Source organism: Gopherus flavomarginatus, chromosome 5 (genome assembly GCF_025201925.1).
Source record: "Gopherus flavomarginatus isolate rGopFla2 chromosome 5, rGopFla2.mat.asm, whole genome shotgun sequence".
NCBI classification, from domain to species: Eukaryota; Metazoa; Chordata; order Testudines; family Testudinidae; genus Gopherus; species Gopherus flavomarginatus.
Genome location: NC_066621.1, coordinates 86,133,396 through 86,153,676, shown reverse-complemented (window position 1 = coordinate 86,153,676; position 20,281 = coordinate 86,133,396). Strand labels below are relative to the sequence as shown.

Below are 20,281 nucleotides of genomic sequence, written 5' to 3'. Positions count from 1 at the left end.
GAAGTTCAGAACGCTTCCTTTTAAGAGCACCATTCTTGAGTTACTTGCCCTGAATGTGTGGGAATAGCAAAGGAAGATGTGATGAGTCCTTATTTGTGTGATGAGCTCAGGGAGGCTCCACAGAGAAAACAAAAAGGTGGTCCCTCTCCTGCTGGCGCTTCCATTGTTGTCAGGGGTGGCTCTAGGCATTTTGCTGCCCCCAAGCACGGCAGGCAGGCTGCCTTTGGCGGCTTGCCTGCAGAGGGTCCGCTGGTCCCGCGTGCCTGAGGGAGGTCCGCCAAAGCCATGGGACCAGCGGACCCTCCGCAGGCATGCCGCCGAAGGCAGCCTGCCTGCCACCCTCGCGGCGACCCGCAGAGCGCCCCCAGTGGCTTGCCGCCCCAAGCATATGCTTGGTGTGCTGGTGCCAGGAGCTGCCCCTGGTTGTTGGAGAGCTAAGAGGTCACGAGATACAGGGAGAGACATACCTACCTCTGGAAGAGGCACAGTGGGGAGAGATGGAATCTTACACACTATCACAGGGTTAGCTGGTTGCTTGTTTAGGAAAGGTACCAGAGAGAAAACTCCTCCAATCTCTACTTAAACTCATCTAAAGGCTGCAAACGATGAGCAGCCCCACACCAGAAATGCATAGAGGGAAAAGCCAGAATAGCAAACCTGAGTATATTCCCTCCCTCTACATCTGCATTCCCTCCATCTACGCTCTTCCCCTGGTGACAGACCATGCCAGACCTAACCTAAAGAGTGTGCATTATTTTAAATGCATGTCACTGACTGGTCGACTGGCAAGTGCAGCCCAGCCCAGGATACAAACTGCAGCCACATGGATCATAGGGCAAAAAGGAAAGTCAGACTGCCTTTTCTCTCCTGTACGATGTGGATTGAAATAGAGGGGGGCAGCCACCTCTCCCTGCAAAGGGACTCTAGAGGGACCCCACGACAGAGAGTAACCAGCCACAGGCACTACATCAGATCCTGGGGTGCAAACTCATCCGAAGACAGTGCATCTCACACCTCAGTCAGGTAGTGGGTCCATTCAGCTCCCCACAAAGAAAATGGTCAGAAATGACAAGCCCCGTTCTTTTAATGAGTGACATCAATTCAGATTTGCACCCGTTCCATCTCCGTAAAATTCCAGGTGTGAAAGCAGCCAGTCAGAGAGGTCTGAACAAAAGGTAGACCCCAAGCATGGAAACGTAACAAGGGGCCACTTCAATCCCTCCAAGGGATGTAACCATTTGGAACCTTCTAGAAAGCTAAGGGCCTGATTCTCCATTGCCCTACACCTTGTGCAAAATAGGTGTCATATGCTACCACTTTTGCTGGTGTAAATGGTACAACAGGTGCAGGATAACAGAGAAACAGGCCCCAAGTCTTTACCCTAAAAGTAGGTGCAGGCATTTTGTTGTGATGCCAACAAAGAGATTTAAGTGCTGCTTTAATTGAACCTTTACCTATGGAGCTACTAATGATGCCCCCATCCATAGACACAACAGCCTTAGGCCCATTGGTAGCACTTTACAGATTTTTATTCATAATCCTCACCAACCCATGGGAGGAAGGCAGTAGCCCTGTGTTACAGATGTGGAAGTTGAGGCACAGTGTACTCCTGAGGGAATTCTGCGCCACTGCGCATGCACAGAATTCATGTTGCCTGCAGATTTATTTGCTTCTCCACAGAAAAATGACAGGGAAGCTGCAGGAACAGTCACACACCACTCCTTAGCTGCGCAGGTACATCATTTCAGGCACCTGGAGCAGCCAGCGGAGAGGTAAATCCCTGCAGGGCTGGGGACACCCAGCCAATGGCTCCGACCCTGAGACCCTGGACTGGAGGCAGGAAAGATTCATAGATTCTAGGACTGGAAGGGACCTCGAGAGGTCATCGAGTCCAGTTCCCTGCCCTCGTGGCAGGACCAAATACCGTCTAAACCATCCCTGATAGACATTTATCTAACCTACTCTTAAATATCTCCAGAGATGGAGATGCCACAACCTCCCTAGGCAGTTTATGCCAGTGTTTAACCACCCTGACAGTTAGGAAGTTTTTCCTAATGTCTCAACCTAAACTTCCCTTTCTGCAGTTTAAGCCCATTGCTTCTTGTTCTATCATTGGAGGCTAAGGTGAACAAGTTTTCTCCCTCCTCCTGATGACACCCTTTTAGATACCTTTTAGAGGACGGGATTTCCCCTTCCCCTGCAAGGAGTGGCTGGGGCTGTGTCAGACCCATTCCCAGAAACCTCCCACAGCTGCAGAAAGCTCAGCATCCTCCCCTGCTTTCTGCCCCATCGCTCCTTAGCTGCAGGGGGAGGGGTCACTGTATGGGGAGCTGCTCCCCCATCCGCCCAACCCCAGCGCATCCAGACCTTCCATATCCAGACACTCCTTCAAAGCCTCACCCTGTATACCCAGAACCTCTCAAGCCCTCTCTACCCAAACCCCACCCCATTGAACCTCAACCTCTGCATCTGAAGCCCCTGCACCTAGACCACCCCTTCACTGAGCTCCCTGCACTCAACCCCCCCACCCTGAGAACTTACAAGCCCCACCCCCTGCACCCCTCTGAGCCCCCACATCCGGACCTGTATGCCACTGACTCCCAACAAGCTGCACCCAGACCCCCATCCCAAACCTTACTCTCCAGCACTCAGACCCCCCTGCTGAGACCCCCACACCAAGATCCCTCCGCTGAGTCCCAACTACTTGCACCTGGAAGTGCCTGCAGAGTCCCATTGTCCCTACACCTGGAACCCCCCCAACAACCCTCTGTGCATCCAGATCCCCCCACACCTAGACCCATCACTGAGCTGCCTGCACTCAGATTGTCCCATACAGCATCTTCTCACCCCACACCTGGATACCCCCACACTGAGCCCCTCCACACTTGGATTCTGCCTGGTTGAGCCTGCCTGCCCTTGGTACTCCTGGTGCAGAGAGGCAGGGCCCCAGGGTTTTTCTGGGGCAGGCCCAGGCCTTGTGCTGTGTCAGGATTGGGTGCAGCCTCACCGCTGAGTCCGTGTCCTGGAGGTGGGGGGCTGTAGGGTGATTCCCCACCTTTGTACAGCCAGTGACCTGTGCTCGCCACTGCCATGCTGGAGCCTCTGCATTTATTTATTGACAAATAAGACTTGCAGATTTTTTCATTTTAAATTTTAAAATTTTATGTGCAGAATTTTTCATTTCTTGGCACAGAATGTCCTTAGGAGTAACAGTGGTTGTGACTTGCCCATAGCTATAAAACAAGTCGCTGGCTCAGGTGAAAACAGAACTCCCAAGTTCACGTCCAGATGCCAGCTCTGACCACCAGGTCCCACTGCTTAGGGACTTCTGTGCATGTAGGGAGAGCTGGGAGCACTAGATGTTAGGGGCAATGCTGCATATACAAGTTAGCAAGATAACGCCTGAAAGAAAGGCCCAAACAAAGTGCTGATGCTGCATCTTTTTTTTAATTTTGCTTCTCTAAAGCAAAAGCAGAGCAAGTGACAGGAGGAAAAAAGTGATTAAAAAAAAAAAAGGAAAAGGCAGCTGCTGGGCTATATGGGGAAAAAAGAGTCCCCAAAAGGGAGGAAATTCATAAAGGCCAAGCCCGCACTAACTCTTAATAAAATACAATACTGAAAATAAGATCAGAGAGTCTCCAAAATACAATATCTTAAGGGGTCGCCAATAATACAAAATAAGGTTCATTATGTACAAACAATTTCTGCTCTTGGTCTCTGTACAATGGTGTGAATGGGAGGCCCATGTGGGCGATGCATAGTGGAATTGTTGGGTAAGGAGATGTGGGGGAAGAGTGTATACTCAGACCTGACAGTGGTTCTGTACTGTGGAGTGGGGCACAAGGAAGGGAGGTGCAGTGGTGTCTGGTGAGTGGGTCCTAGGTGGACCTTGACTGGAGCAGAGTTGTTCTGAAGGATCTTCCTCTTCCAATGCCCATGGCAGAGTGCATGTGGAATCATGGCTGGGGTTTGCTGTGTCCAGGTCTGTCCCAAGTGGCTCCAAGAGACAAACAAAACAAAAAGGAGAAGAGAGGGAAGTGAGGGCAGCCCTCCTGCCCCATCCTGTTCCTTGACTTGAAGTCCACAAGTCAGCGAGAGCCTTCCCATCCCTCTTCCTCTGGGAGTCACCTCCTATTTGCAGTCTCAGGGTGGAGGAGGAGGTGAACAGAGGAGGAGAGAAGGGCAGCAGCAAGGTGTTGAGAGGGGACGTCTTTTTATTATTATTTTGGGGGAGGTTGAGAAAAATGAGCCAAAGAAGTGTCTGGAGGAGAGTGAGACTGGGCAAGGATATGGTAACTCCTCTTTACAAAAGTAGGGCAACCCAGACCAGGTGTGGTCTAAGGGATGGCTCCAGGCACTGGGCCTGGAACAGTTCCTTTAACAAGGGGCAGCTGAAGGAAGAGGAGCAAGGAAACATGCAACTCTTCCAGCAGGGCCTTTCCAGGTAGGGCAAAGGGACCAAAACTAGCAACTGGGAGCTACAGGGAGATTTTGTGGGGAGGGGGGAACCTCTCCGGGTTGGAGTGAGGCCTCTGACCCAGAGCTAGAGATGAGACAGTTTCGACACCAGATTCAGCAAGTCTGGAGTTAAAGGGGTGAAGAGCTTGGTAACTTTGGTGCCAGCATCTAGAGAGTGGAGACCCACAGCTCTCTTTGGTGACCCTCATTTATTCCATTTTTTGTGGGTACTGGGGCACCACCAACACATGATGGATAACTTTGTTCCATAAGGAAGGGTCTGTGGGGAGTGGGCAGGGAGGATCATGCTCTGTCTTAGGGAGCTCGGATTTCCCAGGAGCTGTGGACTGAATTTTAAGTCCATTTATCAGAGTCTGGGGTCTTCCCCACAAAATCTGTGCGCTGATCTCTGCAGATGATCAGAATGGAAGTTACGTGGGCAATCCATCAAGAGACAACTAGATCAAGGTAGGTCTTCTCTCAGCTGAGGCAGAAGCATATTAACCATGGAGTGAGAGGAGGAAATTATTTCACTCCCAAATTCTCTAGGAGATTAACCCCAAAGTTACCATGGCCATAGCTTCTCAGCTAGGCAATAAACTTAGCTCTCTTTCCTTCAGGTGCATCTGACATGAGCAAGGGGTATAGAATTGGGCACTGTCCCCTGAATCTGGAGGCTTTTGGAAATGAGTTGGATACCTCTGGGATCACGTACAGATCTCCTCCTCCTCCAGCCCAGCAACAGGGTGAACACACACTGGTGAGGCAATGCTCACAACGGGAGGAGAGAAGGGCTTGGGCAGACACAATCTGTGGTTCTGGCAGTCACTGTGAATCCCATCCGAGAGATCAGCACTAACATGGGCTGTGCGGAAGTGACAGGCTGAACTCAAGACCAGCATGGGAGTGTCTGAATGCAGTGTCCTCTCCCACCAAGTCCCCTCAATCACTCAGCGAGGAGGGGAGTCTGCATCCAGAGGGATGAGGCCTTGAGGTTCAGCAACTGCTACAAAGATTCAGCTGCGTCCCTGGAGCGTTCCTCCCTGCAGGAAAGAAAAGACAGCAATCAGATTTGCTGCGTTTACTATCTATTCCCAGCCATGGGCACTACTCCAACCCTAACCAAGGGAGGGCAGCATTTTCTTTCCCACCCACTGGGTCCACTTCTTTCCACAATCCCAGGAGAGTTAATTTCATACCTCCCCTTATTTCAGTTTTGGGAGCAGAGAACTCCTCTGGGATCCCTTTTTCCTCTCCCTTTATTCCCCACCCATTCAATCTGCACCTAGCTGATCTGCCCTTCTGCCCAGCAGAGTGAGGAGTGAGAGAAAACTTCAATCTCATCTCTGTGCCCCCTTCGGTGATGGCCTCACTGCTCAGACTGTCTACAATTGGAACAAAGAGGACCAAATAAGAGGAGGTGTATTTTGCTGTGGGTACTGGTTTGTATTGATCAGGATGGAGTCTCCCAGTCCCAGCCCATTGCACCTGGGCACTGACCAGCCTGAAAATGTTGGAACCCTTTAGCCATCCAGCCCCCTCGTATCTACTGGTCACTATGCCAGGGTAACTCCACTTTCTAGACCCACTTGTGATCCCCACTCTTCTGATCCATGGAGCTTCACATGGTCCTCTGTTCCCTGCAGGGAGCAGCCCCTTACAGCCACAGTGCCTGGATTAGTGCACTCCCAGGAGACAGAAACAGGAAGGGAGCTTGTCTATCCTGCTAGCTCCCAGCCTTGTGTCAAAGAGCTCCCCTTGCTGGAAGCACAGGGTTACTTTGATGCTCTCCCCGCCTCAGATTCTGCCATTTTGTGGTTTGGAGACAAAGGCCCTGGAGTAGGTGAGGCAGGGAGAGGAGTTTCCAGCCTGCTTACCTCTCCTGGATCTGCTCTTTGAGGTGAGTCAGAGTTGGGTCAGTTTGGTTCTGGTCCGGGACCCTCAGCTGGGATTTGCTCAGGTACTTGGCTGTCTCATGGGCCCTGGCCAGGTGGCCCAGTATGCGCTCCTGAGGCCTCCTCTCCTCAGATTGCCCTTCATCAGTGTCCCTGCCCACAGGATGCTCCACAGGGAGGAAGGAGCTGTAGCCCTCCTCTAAGGAGCCAGCACCCTCGTCATAGAACAGGAGGCTCCGGGACTGAACTGTAAATGGAGAGAGCACCATTAAAATGCTGAGAACAGGAACAGAACCCAGGGGCATAAGCCATCCAGCACAGAGTCACCCCAGCACATTGTAAGCCACACACGCCAACACAGCCTGTCCCACTTAATCTGCCTGAGCCTAACACCTACGTACATACACAGTGTCCCTGGAGTACACTCAGCCTCTCTGTGGGGAATGGAGATGAGTCCGTGATTTTCTTCTCCCATCCTGTCTTTTAGCATCTGTCATGTTTTGGTACAATGGCAAATGGAGAAGGGCACAGCTGTGAGATAGCTCTCCCTGGCAGGGCCCAGGCAGACACAGACAGGGCCATAGGCACAGACTTCCCCTCTGCCCAGTGGGTGCTCGCCTGCCCCCCCCACTCTCAGCCTTGGCCCCCCACCCCCGGCCCTGCCCCTGCACTGCCCTCAACCCACCCCCATTCTACCCCCTTCCCCCAAGTCCCACCACTGCCCCGCCTCTTCTCTGCCTCCTCCTCTGAGTGCGCTGCGTCCCCGCTCCTCCCCCCTCCCTCCCAGAAAGTCCTAAGCGCTGCCAAACAACTGTTAGGCGGTGGGAGGGAAGTGCTGGGAGGGAGGGGGAGGAGCAGGGAGATGGCAGGCTCAGGAGAGGAGGAGGAGGAGGCAAGGAGGGGGTGGGGCGCAGGGAACTTGGCTGCCAGTGGGGGCGGAGAACCCTCTAATTATTTCCCGTGGGTACTCCAGCCCCCCATCACCCACAGAGTCTGTGCCTGTGGACAGAACACTGCTGTGAGATAGCTCTCCCTGGCAGGGCCCAGGCAGGCATAGATAGGGCACTGTTGTGAGACAGCTCTCTCTGCTGTATACCTATCAAGAGGAGAGGGATTGGGAGCACTTCCAGGGGATTAGAGGAATGTGTCATGTCGGACTCACTTTTACTGGTTGTATAAATGTCTGGTGCTGGAGCTGCTTTCACTGTCTGTGATGTGGAGGAGAATTCTGGGAGACATGGCATCATGGATCCCAGGACCAGAACAAAGCACAGCACCAGTACCTGGGGGTAAGACATTAAAAAAACATCAGTGCTGCCAGCCACAAGACAATGCTGTGATCCCAGCACACAACCCCTCAGCAGTGGGAGACTATGTGCTCAGATTGACAGATGGGTCACTCACTCTGCTCATTGTAGATTATCAAGAGAAAGGATTAAGTCTGCTGTCCTCTACTTTTGCTTTCTCTGAAATACTGCCAGCTCCTTGTGCAGGGCCAGCTACACAGGCAACTTCAGAGTCTCATTGCATGGGTGGGTGATGGTATAAAGAGAAGGGGGTTAGATTCACTAGACAACAGTTTGGGAACGAGGAGCCTATACCTAAGAGGTGGAGCCAGACTGCTGGTACAGACAATGAATACAGTTTGGGGGCATTGTTTAAAGCAGGAACTAGGGGAAAGCCAACAGGTGCTGAGGAGCACTCAGGTCAAATACATTTGCTAAGGATGTCAGCTAAATAAAGATATCTCTGTATCCAGTAAAGGACAGGACCAAAATGACTGATGAACTGGACCAGTGACAGCTTGAGATCAGACATCCTGTTGATTGATCAGAATTCAGATTAAGGAGTTACATAAAACAGGCATATGGTCAAAAATAAAAACTATCAGTGTCTATACGAATGTGAAAATCAATAGGCTATTGTAATACTGATCTATCACTCTACAGGGAGGACAGGTTACCTCACAAAGGGTGGGTGGGGGAACAGTGTACTTGAGGTTCTATAGTATCTAGGCCGATAACAATTCAGAGAGAGAATCTGTGTGGATACAAATCCCATGTCACGAGAATACAAATGGACTAGTAATGTTATACTACCAAGCTCCAGCTCAGGCCAAAGATATTGATGGCACAGTGTTGGAAAGATCAAGCAGGCAACATAGCTTAGTAAAAAACAATAATGAGTGATTTCTACTACGCACGTATAAATCGGTCAAGTGTCACATAAGGACAGAGTCTAGAGAAGCAATTTCTTGACACCCTAAGTGAGTGCTTTTTGGTACAGCTAGCTCTAGAGCACAAAAGAGGAGAGATTTTTAATTCAGTTCTAAGTAACACACAGAAGTGAGTTCATCAAGAAACAATAGCTGAGTGACCAAGTAACCACAGCATAATGAAGGGTACCAAATTCTAGCATGGTGACACTATACTTTAGAAAGAGGGATTTCAAAAAAGGAGCAGCTGGTCTAACAAAAGCTCCTATAGTCAAAAGTGAGGAAATGAAATGAGTTAAACTCAACATGAAGGCTACTCTCTCTGCGTGGAGGCTACTTATGCACACAAAGGCACTCAGGCCCCTCACCAACTCAGGATTCAGGAAAGTGATGCGGGGGGGGGGGACGACAAACCAGAATGGTTAAATCCAAAGGTTTAAGAGATTATTTGAGCCAAAAAAGATATCCTTCAGAAAATGGAAATTCAACCCTAACAAAGCCAGCAGAGAGGAGCATAAATGAGGGGAGGCGAAATGGAAGATGGAAACTGGGAGGGCTAAGAGGGACTACAAAGAGCAAATATCCAAAGGCAGAAAAAAAAATAACAGATTCTTGAAATCTATCAGAAGCAAGAAGTCTGTGAGAGAACTGGTACATCTGCTGGACTGCTATTGAGTGAAGGCAGCAACTAAAGAAAATAAGACATTGCTGAGAGACCTGTCCCAGACCTACCATTTCTAGGCAATAAAGATGAAGAGTTGTCAGAGATTGAGGAGGTCTAGGAAGAAACAGATACATGAAGGAGCAATGAGGTAGTAGGCCCAGATACACAGTTTACATCCAATGGTTCTGAAGGAATTTAAAAATGAAGTGGCTGAGGTGCTAACAAAAGTATGCAATCTCTCATTAAAATCCTCTCCTACATGGGAGCCCTGGAGACTAGGAAATGTTTTATCTAACTGTAAAAAGGGAAGATGCTAGGAATTACAGGCTCACTTCAGTACCAAGTGTCCTGAAGCAGGATTAAAAATAAATTTGGAAACACCTGATGTTCTAGGAAGAAATCAGCACAACTTCTGTAAGACAAGTATAGCCTCCCAATCTACTAGAATTTGATGGCTCTGTCAACAAAGGGGTGGATAAGGGAGAACTGATTTAATTTATTTGGATTTTCAAAAGAACTTTTGACAAAAGTCCCGCACAAGAAGCTATTAAGAAAATGACTCTAGATGTCACAAGATGAGAGGTCAAGATCTATCATGGACCAGGAACTATCCAAGAGACAAAAAAACAGAAAGTATGAATAAATAAGTCAAATTTCCTCATAGCCGAAGGTTAATAGTGGCGTGGCCTGTGTGTCCATTCTAGGACTTGTGGTGTTGAATGAATCTACCAAGGATCTGTGAAAAGAGCAAACAGGGAGGTAGCAAAAAATGATGTGGTTAGTGCAGGCTAGAGCAAACTTTGAGGTATTTCAGAGGAATTTAACAAAGTTAGATGAATAGGCAGCACAATACTGGATAAAATTCACTGTTGAGAAATACAAGATAATGCATGTGGGAAGGAATAATTTGAACTATTAATACATCTTGCTGCATTAAGCATTAACTAGAACCATACAGAAGAAAAGATCTAGGCACCATTGTCAGTGCTCAATTACAGCTTTTGCTTGATGTGCAGTGGTTGACAAAAAGCAAAGAAAAGGCTGTTTGCATGACGAATGAGATAGAAAATATTATAATGCCATTATAATGGCATACGCTCACCAGGGATACTATGCTCAGTTCTACTCACCCACTCTCAAAAAATGAAATAGCAGCTGTAGGGGGGTTCAAAGCTGGGCAATGAGAATGAGTGAAGGCATGGAGAGACTCTGTATGATGAGAGAGTGAAAAGAATGGGATTGCTTAGTTTAGAGAGGATACAAAGAAGGAGCAAGAGAGAGTTAAATAATGAATGGTGCAGAGAAGGTAGATCAGACACTCTGGTTTATCCTTTCTCATAATAAAAGAACTAGGGGGAATTCAATGAAACTGAAAGGCAACAGAGTTAGAACAGGTAAAAGGGAATGATTTTTAAATAGTGCAGAATTAATTTGTGGGACTCCTGCCACAAGCTATCTGAGGCTAAGAGCTTAGTAGGATTTAAAAAAAGGATCAGGCATTTATGATTAATGAGAACATCCACACGGACATTAGAGGAGATAAAAAATACAGTACAGGTATAAACCCTCCTGCTTCAGTGCATAAACTTCCCCTGTGGAGAGGTTATTTCATCAGAACTGCCTACAGCAAGGTTTCTTACACCTTCTTCTGAAACATCTAGCACTGGCCACTGTTGGAAGTGAGATAGTGGACTAGAGGGTCCCCTGGTCCCATCTGGTCTGGCAATTCCTATATTTGGCCTCAAAGGTGGGGAATATAAAGCAGTGAAACAGGGAAAAGGCTCTTCTGGGGTCCGAGAAGGATACTGAGGATCCTTGGAGAGAGGGCTGTGTGCTTGATTTCCCCCCTTTATTCTAAGGAAATAATTAGCCTAAATAATGCCCCTCTTTTTGTTGGACACTGGCATAATATCCACTAGTGATTCAAGGCTGGAAGCATGCTATAGGGAGCAATCCCTGGCTTGTCTGGGAATGGGGTGATGGATAAAGGTGTAAAAGGAATCATGGCCAATAAAGAATGGAGGGCCTGAGGCACATACCATTAGGCAGGTTCCGGTCTGTGTGGAAGCCATTTTATATGGTCTGGAGACCTTCCCAGCCACTAGGGCCTGGAGCTTCTGTAACTGCTGGAGCAGAGTCCTAGGAGAGAACACAACCACAAGACAGTGCAATGAAGAGGGAACGATCACAGAGGGATATGAGACTGAAGGTGAACTCTCCAATGTCCACTCCAGCTTTTCTCTGAATGAGAAGAGCTCCTTCACTTCTCCAAGTCCTCCCACCAGATAGGCCTGGGAAGCAGAGAAATGAAGGTGACAGTGATGGAGGCAATGGAGCTGAAAGGAATTGGGCAAAGGACACCTCTTCTCCTGCCACATAAACCCCCTCTGCCCTGATCTCCCACAATCAGATTTAGCCAGAACTGGACTCCAGTCCAGGCTGTCCAGGCACATCCAATACCCAGGGTGGGGTGCATAGTATGGCCACTGCCACAACCCCACAATACAAGAGATTCCAGTACTTCTGGGAAAGACATGACCCCGCCCTCGGTGGTGTGACCTCACAGACACGGGGTGGGTGAGCTCACACTGGCAGGGGGAGGGCAGCAAGCTGTTCAAAATGGCATCCCTCATCTGTGAAGCCAGACAAGCCCACATCTGGTTTGTTTCAATACTGGACAGGGGACAAACCCTAGAAAATTAGGGCTGTCTGGCCCAAACCGGATTAACGGCCTGCCTAGGGGGGCACATCCCATAGCACTACGCACATCCCCTGGAGCATAAGGCTGAGAGGGAAGCAAAAATAAAATGTGATCCATTTCAACTTCATCTCTCTTGGCAGGCGCTGCAGGGGGCTGTGGGCAAAGACAAATGTAGAGCTGAGTGAATAATTCCTCCTCTGGTTGCCCTGGCTGACACATAGCAGGCTCACTGTCTTGTTTAAATTACCTCACATGTACCCGCCCCCTAGTTCTGAACATATTACTAAAGAGCAGAACTGTTTAGCTGGCATGGCAAAGGAATTTTCCGGGGGGGCTGCATGGAGCATTAGTGAGCCTTGGGCTCTGTAGCCAGGGGGCCCAGATTTTCTTGTTACAAATTGCCTAGGAATTTCCCCTCTGCAGCATTGCCAACTCTTGCAATCTTATTGCAAGTCTTGTCGTAGTTGGTGTTTTTCTTAAAGCCCCAGATCCTGGAGTCAGGTGATTCCAGGAGAATCTTAGATTTCATGTTTTAAAAGTCAGTTTTCAGCCCACGTGGCATAGAGGAAAGTGGAAAACATGACCTCTACGGGCTTACAAGGCCAATAAAATGAACTCAGTGTTTCTTATTTTGTAACAACTCATGATTTTTAAGCCAATCACATGAACATGGGATCCTGACTCATGACTTTTGAATGCTTGAGATTGATAATGCTGCTTCTGCTCCTTCCTGGCTGCTTCTCAAAAGCACAGATGGAGGAAATTCAGGGGTTGTGCTGGGAAGGGAGAGATGGGCTGCCCTTCACAATCTTTCCAGCAGGTGGCAGGCCCCAACCATCTATGAGGTTGCAAAAGTTAAATACGGATTGAAAGCTGGGAAGGCATTTGCCTGACATCTCCGGGGTCTGTAAAGAGCAGCATCTGACCTGGAAGCTGGGGTCAGAGCCTCACCGTCAGGGGATCAGAGAAAAAAAATCTGACAAAGAGCCTCAGCACGAGGTCAAGGAGGACAATAGCCCCTGGTGAGCTCCAATCATGGTGGTGGGGTCAAGTGGGAAGATGGGTTTGCTTAATAGGGTCACCACTCAGTTCCTGTCCCATTGACCACACGCTCATGGATGAAAGGAATTCCCATGTGCAGCTGCCAGAGCCTGTGCGGCTGTGAGGAGTGTATCTAAGTGCATGTGCAGGAGGTTGTGAATTCAGAACAAAGGGAACATTTGCGTAGGAATACGTTAAGGAGAGCCCTCCCTACTCACCCCAAACTTCTGGCAGTCCCTAGCTGCTGACTCTGCTCTTGCTCTGCCACACAAGCACAGGGAACGGAGGCCGAGCTAACTCCAATTCCAAGCGCTGCTTCCTATTTCTATGACATGCGTATGTGCCTTCCATGTTATAGATTCAAAGGAAACAAATTCCTGGGGTGGAGAGGCTGCCAGCTCCAAGCACTGAGACCCCACGCGCTCTCCAGATTTTCAGCCCAGGAAGCCAGGGGCCTGCTTTAGGACTGAGAGGAGAGATTTACTCCCTTGGGCAAGCAGCTGTGCCAGTGTCAGACAAGGAGGAAGCTCCCACAGGTTTAGTGGAGCGGGGGGGATATAATGGGATCTGTGTGGGTGCCAGACACTGAGAGGACCCCCTCAGTCTGCAGGGGATAACGGGGTCTGCACTGGTGTCAGGTTTGGAGAGAGCTGCTTTGGGTTAGACGGGACCTATGCCCATGTCAGATGAGGAGAAAGTTCCTACAGTCTGTCCAGTTATCTTGTAAACCTAGCTCTTTCTTCTAGGGAAATCCCAAACTGGTATCTTATGCCCTTGTCTTCTCCCAGGCCTTCTCCGAAGCTCTCTGTGCTTCGGAGAGCAGAGCAAAGGGGTTGAGAGATGGGTGTCATGCCTTCTGGGGCCTCCTGCACGGGAGCTGCCATGGAGACAAAGAGAAGAGTGGAGGGGTTTGAGTGACAGTTAGAATCCGGAGAAGGATTCTGGGCTGTGGGGAGAGGAGAGGAAGGAAGGGAGGCAGAAAGCTCCCTTGCTCCTTCCCTTTCTCTGCTGACAGCCCCTGCCTGGCTGACCCAACACAAACATTCCACATTCTCTAACCAAACCCAGCTGAATTGCTGCTGCCATTGGAGGGGAACCAGGCTCTGCTGAGCAGCCCAGACTCTGCCAGGAACTGCGGGGAGGGTTGCCTTGCCTTTCCTTCCAAGCACTCCCCTGGCCTCCCTTCTTGGCAGCCCACCCCAGAAGAGATCAAGGTTGGCTTCTCTCACCTGTTTGCATTTTCTAAGGTCTCCACTTTTTTCCACAGTTCATTGTTTTCAGATGTGAAAGTCTCAACTCTGCAGGAATAAAACCCAGATCTTGTTAGTTACAAACGCTGCATAAAAGAGACAAACATTGGACCCCGTCCTCCACCAGAGTCCAGCCCCTGAACAGCCCTGTGCCCTCAGCCTCCGACAGATGTGCTCCCACCTTTAGGAGTCAAATGATCATGTGCTGTCCAGCTACACGTTCTCAGCTGATGCTAACAATCAAGGGATCAGAGCAAAGACTGAATCCCTTCAATGCACATTAATTCCTTTGCAGTGTTTCACTCACATGGTGCCAAGTGGCTACAAGACTCATACCTGGGAAGAGACTCTCACTGGGTCTGGGAGAGTCACTACAGCCATGTTACATGTAGGACAATTTGTAACATATGCAAGGCCACATAGATGTCTCCATCATCAGCAAATTACATCCGTGGGCCATAGAAAACATTAACAGAGAACCTTCCACTAGAACAATTCTGGCCTCTCTACCCCCTGAGCTAAAGGAGAATTTGCATTAGCTGCACCCTATTAGGAAAAGAGAATCCCTGGCTCAAACATGTGACCAGCTCTAGCCATTGGAGGGCAGTGGAGAACCTACACACATTCTTCAAGTTCTTCTCTGTAACTACTATGGTGAAAGCATCCAGCAAAGTACGGGGAACAGCTGAAGGGAAATTTCTGCTAGGCTGGGGGAAGAATAGTAGCCATGAAAGTGACAGTAATAAAACAGAAGACTTTCCAACACATACAACCACGTGAAATGACCTTGTCCAGTTTCTGAACTACCCATTCAATATAAAAATTGTGCTTAAAGGGACACTGCCAGGTTGAACCTTTTAACCCCCAACTATAGGTTTTGTACTAACTAAGGTCAATACAAGTGTTTTGGTTACACTTGAAATTCCAATGAACATTTTTTGGTTAAAAATTTAAATCTACACTGTAGCCCAAATATTGCAGCACAGTGCTAAAGTAATAAACAGCCATGTACATACAGACACTATGGCTAGGAGTGGGGATGAACCTAGGACCTTCAGGACTGAAAGTACATGACCCTGCCATTCAAACTAGAGGAGCAATCTCATCAGCTGTAAGAAGTAGACTTTTATCCTTAATATGGGCTAACCACCAGAGGGAGACATGCTCACACACACAGATACTGTATTCCATAAGGGCATAAGAGCCAGAAGGTGAAACTGACTCATCTGTTTTCATGGTGCATTCCTCTCCACTTAGAGAAGAAAGTGAAAAGTTAATTAGGCCTTTTAAAGACTCTGACCACTGTAATGATCTCAGGTGTTATTAATGACATAGGAAAGGGCGCTATTTTAAAATACTGGTCATGAAATTCAATCCTTGTGGACTGGCTTCTGTGTCTGAGAGGTCCATATGGGGCTCCACACAAATGCGGGGAGGGGAGTCTCTTGCATGGATCCGACTGCAGGGCCATGGCATAGATTATTTCTAACCCAATAGAGTCCCATTACTTTAAACTTGTAACCGCAGCACAGCCAGCCAGCCAAACCGGGAACTATGAAGAGAAGTAGACCCTGTTGCCCTAGCTCACATTATAAGGAAAAAAACAGAGCTCAACCAGGGGACTCTGGGGAACAAACTTGGCCTTAGCTTCTTCCTGGCTATCAGCCACTTGCATCATCATCTTTACGTACAGGGATGAGGGGATTGTATTTAATGCCCCAAAATGCCCATGCTCCCATGGCATCCACCATATGCAAAGTAGATAACAGCCGATGCAGAAAGCAGTGAGATGTACAATTACTCCATATGTTCATGCAAACGTGAGATTTCTGATTTGAGCAGATGCACATGTAATGTAGTGGGAGTCACACTACCACGACCAAAATTTGAATATAGGATGTCAGAAGAATCTGTATTTGGGGATGTACTTGACAAGTCATTTACTTGGTTTGATCCACATTGTAGTTAGCGTAGGCTGCAAAGCCAGAGGGGGGCCTGGGCCATGGCCTGACCACTTTATGGCTGGGCCAAACCTCAGTGGCACTGTGACCCAGCGTGCTCACTCAGATTTCGAGGTGGTGGGCACAGGAGCTCACAGACTAGGAGTGTCAGGTGCTAGTGGGGGATGCACCTCAGAGGGAAAGAAGAGGGCCATTAGATGGTGGGGAAAGTCTGTGCCTCCCCCCACCATTTTAAATGGCATCCCAAAGCCCCTGATTAGTGATCAGACAGACCATAGCAGCTTCTACTATGGAATCATTCATCTTGCCAAACACGCTACCCGAACAACGGGTCATGAGGCCTGGAATATTGGGGGCAAACAGAATAAGACAAGCAGAAGTGAGTTGGCTTTTTAAGGAATAATCTATTGCTGCAAGAGTCTGATAGGCTGTCTGGGGGTAGGGGGAGGAGCGGTGGAAGGGTCTGTGCACAAACCAAATCTGTGTGTCAAGAAACCCATACAATGCTTATGAAATAACCTGCACAGAGAATCACATTTAGAACTAAAACCCCAAACACCCCGAAGTAGGGTGCATGCTGAGGACTCTCCACTGTCAAACAGGTTGTCACCACTACTAGACTGTCTTCTGAGCCACAGAAATTAATTAAAGGAGCCAGCTGAAATCTCAGATACTTTAAGAATATTTTAAACTTAACAGCCCTCGGAACAGGGTACTGTCAAGGGCAGCCAGCCCAAGCATTGCAGTGCCATTGCTTTTGCTAGCAGTAGTGTTCTGGACCATCCCTCTACAGTACTGTGATTGGGAGAGAGAGCTTTGGGGCTGATGCAGCCACTGCTGGGGGGAAATGCTTAGAGCTGAATTCCAGCTCCCAGAAGTGGCATGTGGATTGGACAGCATGGCACAAACAGGATGAGTAGTGACAGTAGGCAGGCCAGTGGCCCTCATCTCCAGTAATACCTTTGTTAGGATGCTTAGAAGGGAGGAGAAGACACTTACTTTTTCTCTAGACACTCTACATATTCCTTCTTCTTCCTGCGACTCTCCTGAGCAGAGATCTGGGAGGTGAGGAAGCACCAAACATGAGTCAGCACTATAAGCCTCAAGCCACTTCTCTGCTCTCCCCCCTAGTTTTGTTACATGCCTGCTTCCTTTGCGCACGCTTTCATCTGTCCAAAGGCAGAACAGGCTATCACACTTGCTATTCACATTTGGCCACAAAACTCTTAGGAAGCGAAGAATGGGACATTTAGCATTGCCCAATGTGAAGGTTATAAAGCTCTTTTGCAATGTGCCTGAACCTCACCCCCCCCTACAGGCATCTCTGGGGTCACTTGGAAACCTACTGACTCATGTGGCTATGTGATGGGGTTGGCTGGAAAGAATCTTGCCCTAACCCATCTTTGAATCACCCATGGTGACTAATACATGCTGCAGGATCTCATCAGCTCCCTCATGGGGCTCCTGCTAATCTGAGTGGCGCAGGGAATCTCACAGCTGGTACCCAATTATGTGACTGAATATGTATGTTATGGAAGTGCCCAGCAGTTCCATTCAGGATTTGGATTCCTTTGTGCTGGGTGCTGAACAAACAATAGAGGAGAACATGGTCCCTGCTCCAAAGAGCTTACAATATACTTTGGAACAAGCTGCAAGAGGTGATTGTAGGAAGGAGGGGGAGAGGCGAGGGTAACAATAGCAATAGGATGGTATGGTTACACTGGCTGGCTATGACATCTGTACAACTTGATGTTTCTGAATCACTTAAACCAGAGGTGGGCAAACTACGGCCCATGGGCTACATCCGGTCCGCGGAACCATCCTGCCCGGCCCCTGAGCTCCCAGCCAGAGAGGCTATCCCCCGGCCCCTCCCCCACTGTCCCCCCCTTCCCCGCAGAGCCACGCCGGGCAGCAGAGCTGCGCGCTCCTGCCAAGCAGAGTGGCAGCGTGTCTGGCTCTGGCAAGTGCAGCAGCCGGACATGCTGCTCAGCATGCTCTGCTTGGCATGGTAAGTGGTAAGTGGGCCAGGGCTGGAGGGTTGTATAAGGGGTGGGAGGCCCCAGGGGGCAGTCAGGGAACAGGGAGCAGGGGCGGTTGAATGGGGCAGAGATTCTGTGGGGGGGGAGACAGTCAGGGAATGGGAAACAGGGAGGGTTGGATAGGCAGGGGCGGCTCCAGGCATCAGTGCAGCAAGTGCATGCCTGGGGCGGCAAGCCACAGGGGGTGGCCTGCTGGTTGCTGTGAGGACGGCAGGCAGGCAGCTTTTAGCGTGCCTGTGGGAGGTCTGCCGGTCCCGCAGCTTTGGCAGCGGGGATGCTGATGGTGCTGCATTGGCGGACCTCCCGCAGGCATGCTGCCGAATCCGCAGGACCAGAAGACCTCCTGCAGAAACGCCACCGAATCCGCGTGACCAGAGGACTGCCTGCAGGTGCGCCACCGAAAGCCGCCTGCCTGCCATACTTGGGGCAGTAAAAAACATAGAGCCGCCCCTGTGGAGGGGCATGGGTTTCCAGGGGGCCTGTCAAGGGGCGGGGGTGTGGATGGGGTTGGGGCAGTCAGGGGACTGGAAGCAGGGAGGTTGGATACAGGGTGGGGTCTCGAGAGAGGGCAGTTAGGGGACAAGGAGCAGGGGGGATTGGATGGATTGGGAGTTCTGAGGGAGGGCAGTCAGGGGGCGAGAAGTGGAAGGGGGCAGATAGGGGGCAGGGGCCAGGCTGTTTGGGAAGGCATAGCCTTTCCGACCCAGCCCTCCATCCAGTTTTGGAACCCCAGTGTGGCCCTCGGGCCAAAAAGGTTGCCCACCCCTGATTTAAACTATTTGCTTAAGATGTAATGAAATGAGAGACCTTATTCTTGATTTTCCTCCTGACCCTCTTCAGTGCTTTCTCCTCTGCTTTGGTGAGGGGCAGCTTGGTAGGTATGGGGTAGCCCTCGGCAATCAGGGTGCGTTTCTCCTCCTCGGTCAAGAGCAGGGGGCCTGATGTCCCTTGTAACTTCTGAAAAACACAGGCAAAAGCTATCAGTGGCAGACAGAGCATCAGCAACAAATCCCACCTCATAGGTCCTCACCACAGCCACCACAACAGGGGACCTTACTGTAAGTATACCCATGGCAATGGTCTTCACTGCAGCCACGGGAACCTGTCCCCAGTGACACAGCCAGCCAGCTGCTTCTCACTCTGCTCACTAATACATCTGCTCCCCAAGCTGTTGTTGGCTATGGGCATTTGTTGCAGAGCTCACGAAAAGCAGTTACCACATGTCCCTTCTACGTGACTTCTCAGTTATTCCTGTGCCAGGAACTCCCTTAAGTGTTCTTTAGTGGATTTGGTGGTCCTGAAAGTGAAAGACAAACCTAATACTGGCTGGAGCACGGCAGTCACAGGCAGGTGCTATGCAAGTCTCTTATCATCACTCTTGATTTGGCATATATCTCATCCTTGACCTACAACATTCCCCCTGGCTCACCACTTCAGGCCTGGGGTCCCATCCAGCTCTGCCAATTATCCTCACTCCTGATCTGCAGCGCCCCTCTGGTTATCCAGTCCTGAGTCTGAGCAGAGATTATCAACAGTGAGACTAACAACTAATGTCACCCTTTGACCTTCAGCCAGGTAAATTCTCCCAGCTCCTGTGAGCACAAAGAACCCTGCACTGTAGGCTGTGGTCGAGCTCATATCCTGCTGGAATTCTGATGTCTCCTTTCTAGTTCCTTACATGTGGCGCTGTGAGGAGAGGCGAGGTGGAGATTGCACTGGAAGAGCGAGCAGCTGGCCGGGCTGGGCTGGAGGGAGGCAGGGACCGCGGACTCTGGGATCCATCACTATCACTGCCATGGCTGCTGGGAGGCGTTGGAGGCATCTGCACCAGGTCATCTAATGAGAAGTAAGGAGAGAACACTTATCACTACAACATCAACCTACTGGGATAGGTGTGGGGCCATGGACAGCACCAGGGCAAAGTGCTTCCATGAGAGAGGGATGGAAAGAAAAAGCACTGCCCCTAGTACACTGGGGGCTGGAGGAGGGCAAGTTAGCTGAGGCTCAACCCAGGAAAGACACAGACAATGTTGGTAACTTGGAGGAAACAAATGGAA

General features: G+C 49.7%; 1 protein-coding gene across 1 annotated transcript in view; it reads right to left on the bottom strand.

Moving 5' to 3' along the window:
- Window positions 1-3,428: 3,428 nt before the first annotated feature.
- CREB3L1 (cAMP responsive element binding protein 3 like 1) overlaps window positions 3,429-20,281 on the bottom strand; it is a 61,746-nt gene continuing 44,893 nt past the window's right edge. The window contains exons 5-12 of the mRNA XM_050955394.1: window positions 19,903-20,060; window positions 19,032-19,181; window positions 17,185-17,243; window positions 14,204-14,272; window positions 11,272-11,371; window positions 7,516-7,636; window positions 6,336-6,600; window positions 3,429-5,501 (exon numbers count right to left, since the gene is read on the bottom strand). Of these exons, the coding sequence (XP_050811351.1) occupies window positions 5,465-5,501; window positions 6,336-6,600; window positions 7,516-7,636; window positions 11,272-11,371; window positions 14,204-14,272; window positions 17,185-17,243; window positions 19,032-19,181; window positions 19,903-20,060 (959 nt within the window). The 3' untranslated portion in view covers window positions 3,429-5,464. The remainder of the gene's footprint in view (window positions 5,502-6,335; window positions 6,601-7,515; window positions 7,637-11,271; window positions 11,372-14,203; window positions 14,273-17,184; window positions 17,244-19,031; window positions 19,182-19,902; window positions 20,061-20,281) is intronic.